This window comes from Dermacentor andersoni, chromosome 1 (genome assembly GCF_023375885.2).
Source record: "Dermacentor andersoni chromosome 1, qqDerAnde1_hic_scaffold, whole genome shotgun sequence".
In the NCBI taxonomy this organism is placed as follows: domain Eukaryota; kingdom Metazoa; phylum Arthropoda; class Arachnida; order Ixodida; family Ixodidae; genus Dermacentor; species Dermacentor andersoni.
The window spans coordinates 221555301-221569241 of NC_092814.1; the positions used below are offsets into that span (position 1 = coordinate 221555301).

At 45.4% G+C, this 13941-nt stretch overlaps 1 protein-coding gene across 1 annotated transcript in view; it reads left to right on the forward strand.

Annotated features, from left to right (window-relative positions):
• LOC126547949 (phosrestin-2-like) overlaps nt 1–13941 on the forward strand; it is a 519260-nt gene that overhangs the window by 113162 nt on the left and 392157 nt on the right. The window contains exon 2 of the mRNA XM_072289367.1: nt 5648–5695. Coding sequence (XP_072145468.1) covers nt 5648–5695 — 48 coding nt within the window. The remainder of the gene's footprint in view (nt 1–5647; nt 5696–13941) is intronic.

The following is a 13941-nucleotide window of genomic DNA, read 5'->3' on the forward strand; positions in this document are numbered from 1 at the left end:
AAATAAATATTGAGACGAGTTCTGCAAGCCTCATTATTATGTGCACGCAGAGTGCTCACGGCTTTGCTGCCTGCCAAAATGAGAACTCGGTAATGGTTTGCTGGAATGGGGCGTTTGCTGTCCGAGTGAATGTGCCTTTCCCGAGTAAGGCACGCCATTGCGCGTGCTCCCGACAATCAGAGGCGCGTGCACGACGGCTGCAGCAGCCCTTGAGGAGAGCGATCCAAGCTCCACAAGAGCACAGCTTGTGCAGTCACTTGAACATATACATATTACACATTCGCATTACAAAGAAAGTTGAATGACGAAGAAAGCTTGCAATGGGCTAAGCAGCGACCACATGTGTCCTTGCTCTGAGTGAATCCTATGCAATTTGTTGCGGTGAGAACCGCACTCCATAAAGGCGAGATGAGGGGACGGTTGGCTGCAGGCAGGACTAGCCTTCAGAGGGCTGCCGGCAAGTGCTCCAACGTAGCGCCAATTTTTAATGCAGCAGCCGAGGAAAAACTTCAGTATATAAATGGGGGCGAACGTGGAGACGCATCGTGAATTAACGACGCTATTGGAAAAAAAAAGATGACCAAGAGAAACAGGAACAAAGTTGACTATTGAAGTAGCAATAAGGTCTAGATATGTCACTTCATTGCCACACCTATTCACAAGTCTCAGTAAATCCCTTGCGTTGTCCGCTGGCAGCACTATGTCGTTCGCATACATCAGCCCAGGGACGCCTCTGTTGCACCATTCGCCCATTACGTATGTAAGATAACTCACAACCTAATTCACTGTATTCCAGTCATTATTCTATTCCTTTAGCATAAAGCGTGAACAACAATGGAGATAGAGAACGAAATATGAAGGAAAGCGCCACCATGCGCTTACAATCACTAAGAATCACGTACGCGTAGAATCGCTGGTATCACTGAAAAACATCAAGAGGCGCCGAGACAGCAGATCCTTCCTGAAGGAGTAGTGACCCTGTGGGGGAATTGTGTCGCCCTAGGTAGCGTGCGGTGCCGCCGTATACTTCCGTTCATTAAAGATAGCCCTACACTCCTCAGCCAAAGCTAACTTAAAAAGATGTTTCACGCTAACGCAGGCTTCCACGCCAAGGCCATAGCTTGAGTGGACTCATGTACTGGTGCGATACAGCACGGCGGCCTAATGATTCCTTTGGTCACGCAGGGCTTTTGGGTGTCAGAGAGAAGATAGACCAGGAGTCATGATAAGCGAGTGCTGACGCCGAATTGCAAGCTCGAGATCCTTGCGTTGTCAAATTGCTCCGTGTACATAGGTATCTCTTTAATCTAGTATTGATGACGAATGTGGAGTGCATAATTTAACAGTAGCTAAAAGACTATTCCGACGGCTGACTTTGAAGTGCAGCACTTTGCGACACTGATATATACATGACGCGTTCCACGGCGCCTATAGGCTCTCTTTGAAGTTCCATGAGGACTGTTGACTTTACGTACCGAGATCCTGATGCGGAACACGACCGGGCAAGAGTGTACTTCTCTGCCGGACTGCTTGTTTGCGGCCACTCGCTCTCCCGTGTGCGCAGTCAAGCATAAATTATGGGGTTACGGCTGAAAGCAGGCTGTCATGACGGGCATCGCTTTGTGTGTACCAAAGGGGCACCGTAGCAGTCATATTAACTCGTTTTACCGCGTATGGTCTTAACGACATGGTCCGTCGAGAACTTGAGCTTGTTGGTGCGGTTTCACGGGACGCGAAAACATAGCGAAAAACGGAACATAACATGAACACGGCACCTGTCCTGTCCGCTCTTTCATGACCCATTTATCGCGTTGTTTTTCCGTCCGCAAGGAATGGACGCTTGGCACATGCGGCCATATTTGCGTATGTTATTCTGTGACGACCTTGCTACCAGCAAAGCCTATATAGTGCTCCCCACCGAAACGACGTGCGGGGCACGAAAAGATAATATAAGCGTGTCGTGACAGGAGCACGCTTCGGAGACTGTTCGGATAACTTGCCATTGAAGGGGTCCACGCACATCTTGTCACATCCACCTTCGTCGTTAATTGCAATGCTGTGCCGACTCGCTGCTTCTCGGTGGATCGAATCTGAAATGCTTTGCTCTATTCATGACAACGGCGACTCCCACTTGCAGAAAATAATCGGACTTACTTGACGGCGGAGATGAAAACAACTGCGCTTCAGGCGGCAACGCCATGGTGGGGTGCATGCGTGGCTAGAACACGAACTCGGCAAGTGGCGACTGAAGTGGCGCCTTTCTCCGCGTGAGTGGTTTCTGTGCCGACGAGATGAGTTGCGGTCACCGCGTTTTGGCGCCCAGCTAGCTACGTCAGTTATGGCGTCATATGTACCGATGATACCGTCCTTCGTGCCGACAATAAAAACGAACTGTAGTAGGTTGGTGGATATTTGGGGAGGTTAACCAGGCTCTTTCGGCTTGCGATGGTGTTCGGAAAAATCCAGGGCTTTGGTATTAAAATGACGAACGCAATACGATTATGGTTCAGTGCAAAGAATTGTCACGCGGCGTTGTTTTTTAGGACAATGGCGAGAGCGAGAGCGCTAGTGAAACAGGCCAATAGCCGCCGTTCATTTTCAAAACATCGTCAGTACGTAGGTACTCTGTGCTACATTTGTGCAATGTTGCAGCTCGCTACACCAGTTACGTTGTCTGCTGTGATTGTTTGAATTTCTAACACATGTGCATGGCACAGTGTGATAGAGTGACAGGACGCGATAACCAGTGAACGAACAATTAGCTTTTATAACCGCAAAAAAGTACACATGTAAAATGAACATAAGGTATTAGCACTGCAGGGAGCGACATACATACTGTATAGCATTGGTTGGAGAAGCTGTAAAAGCCGGCTGTACAGGGGACGTATTCTGAAACGTTCGCCGCGGCGAAAGTTTCGCACTGGCCACGCCTCCGCCGTTGCGGCGCGCGCTGAATGGCTGCTTTGACAAAACCGGAAATTCACTTGCGCCACCTGAATTTCCGGTTTTGTCAAAGCAGCCATTCAGAGCGCGCCGCAACGGCGGAGGCGTGGCCAGTGCGAAACTTTCGCCGCGGCGATCGTTTCAGAATACGTCCCCAGGAGTGAGTCGTCGTGACGAAAATGGAGTGACTGAATTTCTTTAGAAAATAACAGCGCCAATGTAATTCCGGTGTACAGAAAGATAGAAACTGAGTTGCTTCTTTCTGTAGCCGACTACTGCCTTCGCGGTGTTTCGCTTTTTTTTTTCTTGCAAACATGTTTCCACGGCGAGTATCCCAATACAACAAATGCTCGCTAACTGATAAATAGTTATTACTTAGCGAGCATTATCACGTTGGGCCTATCATGAGAGAGTTACAAGGCCTTTTTGACGGTGCCATTGATGGACACACACTTTTCTAAATAAATCTGAAGGGCATAATAATATAAGACTTATTAATCAAAGCTTTGGCGATGTCTGCAAACCTTGGCAATCTCTTTGCCTCCCTGTATGTCAAAGACGAAACTTCAAATGGGCATGCTGTGTAGCATAATGGCAAATCCACGCAACGCTTTCCTTTTACTCTACTTTCTCTTTGTAGGCCCTTCAAGTGGTAATTGATTTGGCGTGTATTATTCTATAACGCTGTTCAATTAGTTCCACGACTGTGAGAAAGAAGCCAAGATGAAGAAATATTCTGCCATTAGCACTCCGTTGAGATTTCTTTCTTGCGCCTTAAAGTGCACTGGATCTGAAATCTCGGCGGCGTAACGCAATAGAAGGAGCCTTTTTTTGTTTATTACGACACAACTCAGAATTTGACGGTAATTTAGATAGTGTCTTAAATTGAATTACTATATACGATGAAAAAACTCATTTTAAACATTTAAAGCAGCTAATTCAAATCAAAAGTAGCGAGAGCAGCCGAATACGGACGCACTTAAATCCGAAATACCTAATGCAGATGCATTTACGGCGAATGCGTAATAGTCGTAAAACAAATGGTCGATGCTTTATTATCCTCTGTGTTAATAAATATTTTCCGATATACAATAGTTCCATTACTGCTAGTGCGAGGATGCGTCTCATTAATTCATATATGCTAGCATTTAGTTGTAAATTAAAGCGTCCGCCGAGCACTTTGTGGCGTTCTGTGATTTTGAATTCCGAACACGCACTCGCCATGAATTACAGGCAATAGTAATTGTACATACTCGATCAACTCGGTAATGTTACACCAACTTTACTAAAGTGGGTGGCACGTTTAAGTTTGGTAGGCGTATTTACACAAAAAGTGTTCATGGATGACCAAGCTCGTCACGCCAGCTTCTACAGTACACTTCATGTTGTATGATACGATTATTTCTTTCGCTAGAGGGCGTATGATTCATATAATCTACGGTACCGAATGGCCACTACTAAGGACAATCAACTAGAGAGAAGGCATTATGCTTAAAACAGAATTGCGGCAAAATATTCGATTATAAAGGGGCTGCTTGCACAAAAAATTATCACTTGTGCTACATGAACCTGAGCTTTTACTTAGATTCGAAGTTATACTTTCCTTCGCTAGATTAATTTGTTGCTGGTTATTTTTCAAATATGACTTGATGACAGAATGCTTTACTCTAGTTGTGTTGGAGGGGCTTATTTTTCTGCTTGCCCGCCTTCTCGACAAAGTTAGTTATCTGATATGGCATGAAATTTTCGCTTATAGATGAAGACCAAAGTGTTACAAATATATCAGTTGACATATCTAAGGAAAAGAAAAAGCAATGCATTCGGAAATATTTGGGGCATGCAATAAGAACAAGCAAAGGCACCCCCTCAGTCTTTCGTTTACATACGAGTATAAACAAGAGATAAATTCCTAGCATGTTTGCATATCCGCTGCAGCAAGTTCTGTTTAGCATTAAACGACGATTCCTAAAATGCCTCACATCTTCTGTTATGCGTATATTGCAATCAAAGTTTTCGCGTTTATATTATGAAGGCGACTTTGAAACCGGGGCATGTGCCCGTTTGCAACTTAAGAATACGAAGTTTTGAATGCCGTGTATGGGCGGTATCTTCAACTTCGGGGAATGCCTGGGCAATATAGGAGACATTATACTATCCTTAGATGATTAAGAATGCGTGTTTAGCCAAGGAAAGCGAAAAAATTTTTCATCATCAGTCCTCGCCAACTTTCTTAGACCCTTTTGCATGATGTCACCGTTGACCGAGATGGTCGGCTTCTTCGCTCTTCGTAATGTGCGTTTTAAATTTCCGCGATACCTTTCTCTCCTGATGGTCTATAATTTACTAATGAACTTCATTCCAGGTTCACGTTTTCTTGCAATCATGGTGTAATCATAGAACAAACTTTACAGCTGTCGGGCCACTACACAACAATTGAATACAACACATAGCACCGACGTAGCACTTGCACACTTTAAGCTTGCAGGAAGACTCCCAATCCTACCACTTCGCAGTAGTAGCATTTACATACACAACCTACTTTCTGTGGCACGCTTCCTAGGAATCACGTGGTTGCGCTCAAGAGCTCACAACCTTCTACGTGCGGACTGAACCAAATGCACAGTAACGTTCACGTGTTCTGTTGTCTACATGAAGCGCATGCCATTTTCGATGCACGATTTTTGTTTCTTTTTTCTATTCGCAGCGCTGAGGACGGCGCATTGACGGCGGCGTTGTCGTCACCAAAGACATTGTAAGCTTCCACACTTCCACTGCATGGTGCTCGATGTTTTCCTACGCATGAAGCCAAATGCGGACACGCTGCGCAATGTTCAACTTGCACGTTTGACCTTATGAGCCTCAGGAAACAATCCGAGTTTAGATTCACTCATTCATGCGCACAAATGCCTTGTCAACTGAAAAATAGAAAATGGTAAAAAACAAAAAAAAATTGAATACGAAGAACAGCTATGACCTACGAAATCGGCCGATCGACTGCCAAGCATTCGCGCTGATTGCTGACAGATATTACGAGCACTGTGAAACGAAGGACACGCAAAACGTAGAAATAAAATTTTGGCTAAACTTTTTTGTAAAAACAAGCGGGTCAACGCGTCAGGGCGTCTATGGTAAAATTTTCAAGTTCGTGGGGCAATTAAGCGTGACGCACAATATTAACAGAGCTGCGGAAGACAAAGCAACATTTCAGAAGAGGGAAACAACTTCAGAATTGCCCCTCTTAGTTGGCGAATTATAATTTCGAGCAGAAACTTTGCAGAGGTTTAGCTGAATCGCCGTGCGAGCCGACTCGGTGGTTGAAAAATTGCTTAACAATATTGGAGATATTCATTTAAGCGCATCTTTCGGACAGTGTGCACTGAGTGACGGCTGTGGTGAAGGAGGAGATGTTGTTTAATAAGGGAAGATAAATGGGAAAGCAGGCTACATTAGCGCCGGCTTTTCCAGAATACCGAGCATTAGTTATAGAGATAGTCAGAGAGGCACAGTTAGCTAGACGCTAAGTTAGAGGCAAAAAATGAACAGTATAAAACTTGCGTGCCATTGCACTATATTCAGGGCTAACGGCTCAAAACACGTTTCATCCATCACAGAATATTTCTAATCTTTCTAACCTTTCTTATCTCCCTCAGTCTTTAACTGAGGGAGATAAGAATGATCGTTCTGAAATCTTCGCTGTCTCCATGCGACGTCAGGACACGCCAGAAAATACTGCGAAACTATAACGCACCGACCGCACGCTCGTACTTCCTATATTAACTGATGCAAGATGTGTTTCCTGACTTGTCACTGATTGGAAAGTTGCAGGACACTCCTTGTTCGCCTGAAAAGTTGGGCTCAACTGCCAAAACATGTGAGCTCTAAGGGAGCTCCGAGGCTCTGTGCCATGATTACTGTGGCCTAGAAAATTTTAATTATCTCGCAGGATGCAGTAAAATAGCCCTTCGCGTGGAGCTCTTGCTGTCCACCTCGGTTAACCTGCCTTGCACTTTGGCACTTGAGTGTAAACATTATTCGACATGCCTATTTCAACATTGAATATCAGCTCCTGCTGAAATTCGGAAACAACGAAACCCTATTTCTTATCTTCGTGGTAGTAATCAAATATTTTGTCACCCAGGCCCCCCACATGCAAGCGATACTGCACAGAATAACTGCCGATTACCTCGCATAGCAATTACTACAGGTGAGGCCAACTTTTAAAGCGAGTGGTAAGATGGAATCCACAAGATAGGGAAGCCAGTGCGAGTGACGATGTGTATTTCTTGGTTGTTCATCTTTAAACGAGAGAGTTGTAGCGCAGAGAATTAAGGCACAGGGACAAGAGAAGGCACATAGAAACACACTCGCTGCGCGACTTTCAACAACCTTTATTTTTCAAAACCGAGCCATACTATATACTTGTCGGGTATCGTAAATGGTACGTGGTAGCAGCCAGTTCTATACAAAAGAGGGAAAATATGAAAGAAAGCCACCAAGAAACAGCATTACTAAACGCAATTGCTCTGTATTACTATGTGCCTTCTTTGCCCTGGGCCTTCTCTGTGCTCCAGCTCGCTCATTTCAGTATGACAAAATAGTGCTAGGAGAGATTCCGTTCATTCCAAGGTGACGCCGTAAATTCCTTAAATGTGCATTACGAATGCGCTACGAGTGGCAAATTCTGTAAGGACGATTGTGTTATGTTAATTTGAAACTGCGTTCTCCATGGGCGGTATAACGTAAAGCTATTCCAAACTTGTCCAATTCTGCAATCATCCCTCCGCGATTGGTGAAAAACTTGTTTGGACCCCCCCCCCCCCCCCCTTAGCCTGTCTGTCATGCGACGTCCCAAAAACCGGGAGAGCTCCCCATCTGACATGACGTGTACATACACATTAGGCAGGATGAAATCGAGAAAAATAAAAATAATTATTTCTGATTCGATGCCTTTTCGCCATTAATCCTCTGCTATTGGTCAAAAGGTTTCAGGCTGCACCTACTTCATCTGTCTGTCACTCGACGCCTAAAAACCGCGAAAACTCAATGCGGAAAAGTGACGTACACGCGTTATTTAATACGCCGAACAAAACTGGATTTTTTCTGAATAGCTGGAAACTGCCCCTTTCCGAAAAGAATAGAAGATTGCTGCCGCCGATCGCTCAGTCACTGGCTACTGGCACCAGCCGGAGAGAATGGGTTTATTTGCGTGTAACAAAACTTTTTGCGTGGCCGTGTAACGTTATCGAGCCCTTTCGGTACGTTTACGACATCGCTCTGCCAACTCTTCTTTGCTGAGGGTCCGTTTTAGCGGAATTTCTAACGGTCCGTCGCACGCCACCGCGATTTTATACAAGCCACTGCAAGCTAAGTAAGGGAAAGCGGACCAATTGCAGACCCCAGCATCTTCCTCTTCATCCGGTAATCTTTTTTCAGTGCGCTGGCTCGGCCCCACCAAACTCTCTCCACTTCAGCGTGCTCCTCGCTTCTTGTCAGCCAATTAGATTAAAAAAAAAACCATCGATGTAGGCACTGTTATTCGTTTTTAAAGCAAATAAAAGTGATCTCCTATATATAAACGAGGGGAGCGTTTGATTGGTCTGTTCAGCCAGCCCAGTGGGTCACCGCCCGATGCTTGCGTCGGCGATTACGCAAGTTTGACGTCAAGAGATTGGAGTAAAAACATCTTGGAATAGTTTTAAGTTATAGGGCCCCATATTTTGTTTCTGTAAAGGGCAGGTTTCTGTGCACTTTCATCCAACTGTGAAATTAGATGAAAAAGTTCGTTAATTACTGCAGGATAGTAGATCGCAATCAGGAGCTGGTTTAAACTTCTGCTTTAATATTCACAAGCAAGAAATAAAAAGCGATAATGCAGGTAAATAAATTCAAGTTATACAGGGTCTTCATAAGTTCCACTTACACCTAACTGATTTAACAAAAAAGTCGCAGTTCCGCCCGAAAGGCGAAGCGTCGATTGCGATAGCAAATTCGTAGACAGCTATGCGAAGTAAGTATATTAGTTTTATTGGCCCTTAGACTTGGAAGAATTCGCTTACTAACTAAATTAACAAGCATGGTGTCAGCGCATACCGGCAAACATGAACACATCACACTCGATGACCGCGGTCACTTGCTGTCCAAACGCTGGCGTGAGGAAGCGCAGCAGCAGCGGCGAGCGAAGTGAACTTCGTGCTGTCTATCGCTTCAACACAAACTGAGCGTTGAGAACACAGAACGTACAAAGGTATGAGCCGTCTGTAGATCGCTTTCAAGATAGGGCGCACGCGACCACGTGCGGCCGCACTAACTACGCAGTTGCCGCCAGAGTAGAACGCCGCCTCGCCTCCCTCCCGCGCTGCCTCCCCGCTTTCCTCCCTTGCGCGGGCGAGATTGAGCCGCGATCGTCGGCTCACCCTCGCGCGCTTTCACTCGCACATACAGCATACGGCATACGACGGTGTTATCGCCTTTGGACTTTATGCGGAGCGTCACGGTTACGGCAACGCCGGCGGCAAAAATGCACCCGGAGTGTCCATATAGTTGCCATCGCAATAACAGTATTCAAGTAAGTTCATATTACTGATATGCGGGCACGCAACCACACGTACACAAGAAGAAACGAAAAGCATGCCAACTATATGAAAGGTGGCGGCAAAGACACACACGCTAGCTCAAGTTTCAGTCGTTCAGTCATTCTATTCAAGTATAGTACTGATATACTGCGAAAAATACCTGCTTCCATCCAAGTTACATTCAAGTTATTTGCAACTCACAAAAACATATATAAAGCCTTTATAAAGCCTTTATAAAGAAGTGGCTTTTTCAAATTCGAATCATAGAATGCTCTTCAAGGGCAAAATGTCATCATAAATCAGGGACGAATAGATGAAATTCAGCTTGCAGAAATTTGAAGTATAAAGGTTATCAAGCACATTGCGCAGACTTGTATCTAACGAATTACATGAAATTAATTATTCATAATAAATTACATTTCTGGATAATATTGAAATTTAACGATTATTCTGGGTACTTGGTAACGCTAACTGTAATTCAATTACTTTTTGAGTAACCGATTACATGTAACCAGTTACTTTATTGATGAGACAAGCTGTAAGAGGCTACGTCGCTTTGCGCACCTGATTTTGAAGATAACTAACGTAGAACGCCCGCGATCGCGCCACGCAGCAGCCTCGCGGATGCGCATGTTCAGGCAGGCGAACCTGCATGGGAGCTCAGTATTTCTTTCCTCATCTTAACGCTCCACCAAAAGGTGGCCGGCGGGTGCGTTTCAATAGCGACGGAGCCATTAAGAAAGTTGTAGCGCGGAAGCCACCTGCGAACAATTCTTAAGAGCGAAGGCTTTCTTTGCAAACCTCGCCGGGTTTTGTGACCGTGGCTGTGGCATGCCTGTTCCTTTGCCGAATAGACCAACCAGTCGCAGCAGAGTACGCACGCCACACGCGCTTCTCGGTTCCTTACAAGACCACCAGATGGCGCTCACCTCCGCGCATCTGCGGCAGCGGTGGCGCCGGCTGTGCGGGGGAGAGATCAAAGAAGAACCAGAAAGCTCGCCTTCGCGCATCCGCGCCTGCGCGGTAATAAGGAAGCAAACGCTTCTAGCGGATAGAATGTATTCGAATTGCGCTACGTACGCATGTGCATGCTGCCTATGAAACCATCATGCGTCCAAGGTGTCCGTGTACTCGCTAGTAGTCAGCAACTCCGGTTAACTAAAGATACGATGTAATTGGCGTGCGCCCAAGCTCGCGTGCGCGCGCGTGTGTACTCCTGTTACGACTATTTCAGCACTCACACAAAGCTTCTCTATATATTGATTCCAACTCGTTGGATCTCCTGCATTTTTTATTCTTTCAACTGACCAACCGGGAGCGTCTTCTCCAAGACCAAGCAACAATGAATCGCTACGCTTCGTAAAGGACCAAGACGCTGGGTAACGACAACCTTGTGCGCAAGCTGTCTGCACGTTACAACACCGCCACCATCGCGCACATCGAGCAAGTTCTTAGTGTCGTTGCGGATGTCTTTAGAACAAAAACGACGCAACATGACCGACGAATTTTTTGAAACGCGATTGTTAGCGAGGGTAAGCAATGTGTGAGGGGCGGCAGGGGACGTACTGAAAGGGTCAAGCCAGCTTGTTCTGTTTACTGTACTCATGCAGTAATAGCAAAGGCGAGTAAAGTAACATAATCAATTACGTTTGAGGAATCTCTCGATTGTTTTTGTGGGGGATAGTTGGTAACTTTAATGAATTACGTTTTTCAATTAAGTAATTGTAGTTGTAATGAATTTCTTTTTTTCTGTAACGTGTACAAGTATGTCTTTGCGTAACCTATTTCAGAAAGAGAAAGCTGGGAGTTTAAGTGAGCCACCGCTGTGGCTTACTGGATATTAGTCTTTTGCTGCTGAGCATAGTCGCAGGTGTGATTCGTGGCCGCGGCGGCCGCATCTTGAAAGGGCCTAAATGCAAAAAAACGCTGGTCCACTTCGATTTCGGTGCACGTTAAGGAACTCCAGGTGGTATAAATTGATACGGAATACTCCGTCCCTATATGAACAAACTGTGCAGTATCGGCACGTTAAACCCCACAACTTCATGTAAAAATTATTTCGCTGCGTCTAATGTTTTTTTGTTTTGAACTAGATAAGTTCAGTCGAATTCATTTAGGAGCCAAGGGGAAACAATTTATGGCTGTAAAGTTTCAGGAGTACAATTAAAGAAAGTTTGTTTTAAAGTTTCTTAGCTATAGATCAAACGAGGGAGTATATTGCCTATTTCTTTGTGCTCCCCTTCCCACCTCCTGTGAAGGCTAACCGACGTCTCGATGTCAGCCTCAAGCTAGATAGTTGTGCATATGGTCACCAGGCTATTGTATTCAAGTTTTATTAATCTCTCTCTCTCTCTCTCTGTTGGAGAGTTTAAGGCAGTGGTTGTCAGAGTCGCTCCTACCTTGCAGCACTTTATTCCCGAGTAGCACTTTTGAAATATCAGACATAGACGTATTCAGCGGATTGACGGAAGTGTGTCTGACGTAACGTGACACAATGCGGTGCCGCTGGTAGCTGTGCAGCACGTGGCAGAGAGTTTTCATCGCAACGTCAGAAACAAAGCAGTGGTTTATTCTTTAGTCGATAAAATCCAGGTGGATGGCGTTGTGGCAAGGGTTCTGCGAGCGGCTGCAGCTAGCGCATTTTGGTAGGGCTACTTGTGGAAATAAAATAGAGGGAGAGAGAGTGAAAGCAAGAAGAACAAAGCCAGGCGAGCATGCGGCTTGCTACCCTACACAGGGGTAGAGGGAGAGGGAGAGAGCGGACACTGTGTACACGCGGGAGGATGCGCAGGAGAGCGATAAACGTTAAATGAGGTCGGTGCCCTTTGCACCTGCACCTGCACACGAATAGCTTTCTGCGCCAGTGGTGTATGTGGCTACGGTCAACATTCTCAAAAATGAATCCGTCTCTTGGATTATGATTGTCTTCGGCTATATATGTATTGCAGATAAATAGACTTCGTGTGTAAATGTAAATGAAAGAAAGTTCTAAAATGCGAAAATTTACATCTGCAAAATGAGCTCACGTTGACAAATAACACGGTCGCAAAGTATAGTTCCCGTGGCAGTTATTTGTAAATATTAATTTTGAACGACATACGCGGCAATATTATGAGTGCATGTGACAAGGATAGTGGTGATAATAAGGGTACGCAAATTGTCTGTAACATCAGTAGTTCCTAATGAGCTGCAACAAGATGGAGAACGTGCAAAAATGCAAAGCAGAAGAGTGCGAAGAGAGAAGACGATTATGCGCTATGGTGGCAGATATCGAAGCTCGAGAAAATTTGCGTATGCAGCTTTATAATTTTCTAGCTGTTCATATTATACAGAAGAAAAATTGGCTGATGACATGCTCAATTTATTTATTTTTTAAAGCTTTCTTTTCCCCTCTAGCCTTAAAGCGGCGCTATTTAAGGAGGGAGAGGGGGGGCGGGGGCTAATTGATGCCTTCGATGTTGCACTACTGGATTCTTCACTGAAATGTACAAGCTTTAGGTGCAAATCCAACTTGAAAACTCTGCCATGACGAATGTTCTCATGCATATTGATTTTTAGTGTGTATCGACAAGCTTTTAGCGATGGAGTATATACTGGCTCCGCTAAACATAGCCGACAAAGGCAAATAGAACTGAGCCGCAACTTCTTCTTCGAGGTGACTGCAGTATACATAAATGCTGCGAGGGGCGTTCCACCTTTTCAACAAACCATCAAGCTACTTCAAGGATCAATCTGGGACAAATGACGGTTTCGACAGCGTGACGTTGGAACTAAGTGAAATCCGAGACGGTTTGCAAGCCTAAAGACTCCTGCTGCCACCCGCGCCACTGGAGCGCAGCAGACCAATCCCCGCTCCGCCAAGATGCTTGGGCTGTTCACCCACGGCGTAGGAACAAACCATGAGAATACGCTCTTAGCCGTGAAGTTCACTCTCTAGTGCAAAGGTGGTATGCGACGTGCTGCAAAGCTGTTGGCCTCGTTGGAACAAAACTCACTGCACTATAGGTGTGCAATATTTTCAGAGACTTTGCCGGCGTGATGCGATTAGGACACGACTAAGGTGACCTGCACTGCTACCGATATCCGATCCCCTCTTGCGAACTCTGACAACTTGTATCAAGAGGAGACGCTTTTACATCGCTGAGAAAGAGGTTGCAGCCATCGAGGGCCAAGAGCCGTGTATGCCGCTTCTGCAACCACGTTGGGCATTCAGCACTGCCTGTTGCGTATGCATCGTCTTGGCGTTAATGCACGCTGCGCAGCCTAAGACGCTTCTCTGGCTGCAAGCAGAGATTACATTTAGTTATCCCACAAGTGTGTTGCACGCAACTCACTTAATGAGTACAAGTTACCACGGCCAACTAGTTATGTCAGAGTACAAATTACTGACTCAGCCAAGCAGTTGCTGTTTGCCAAGTTAATCACA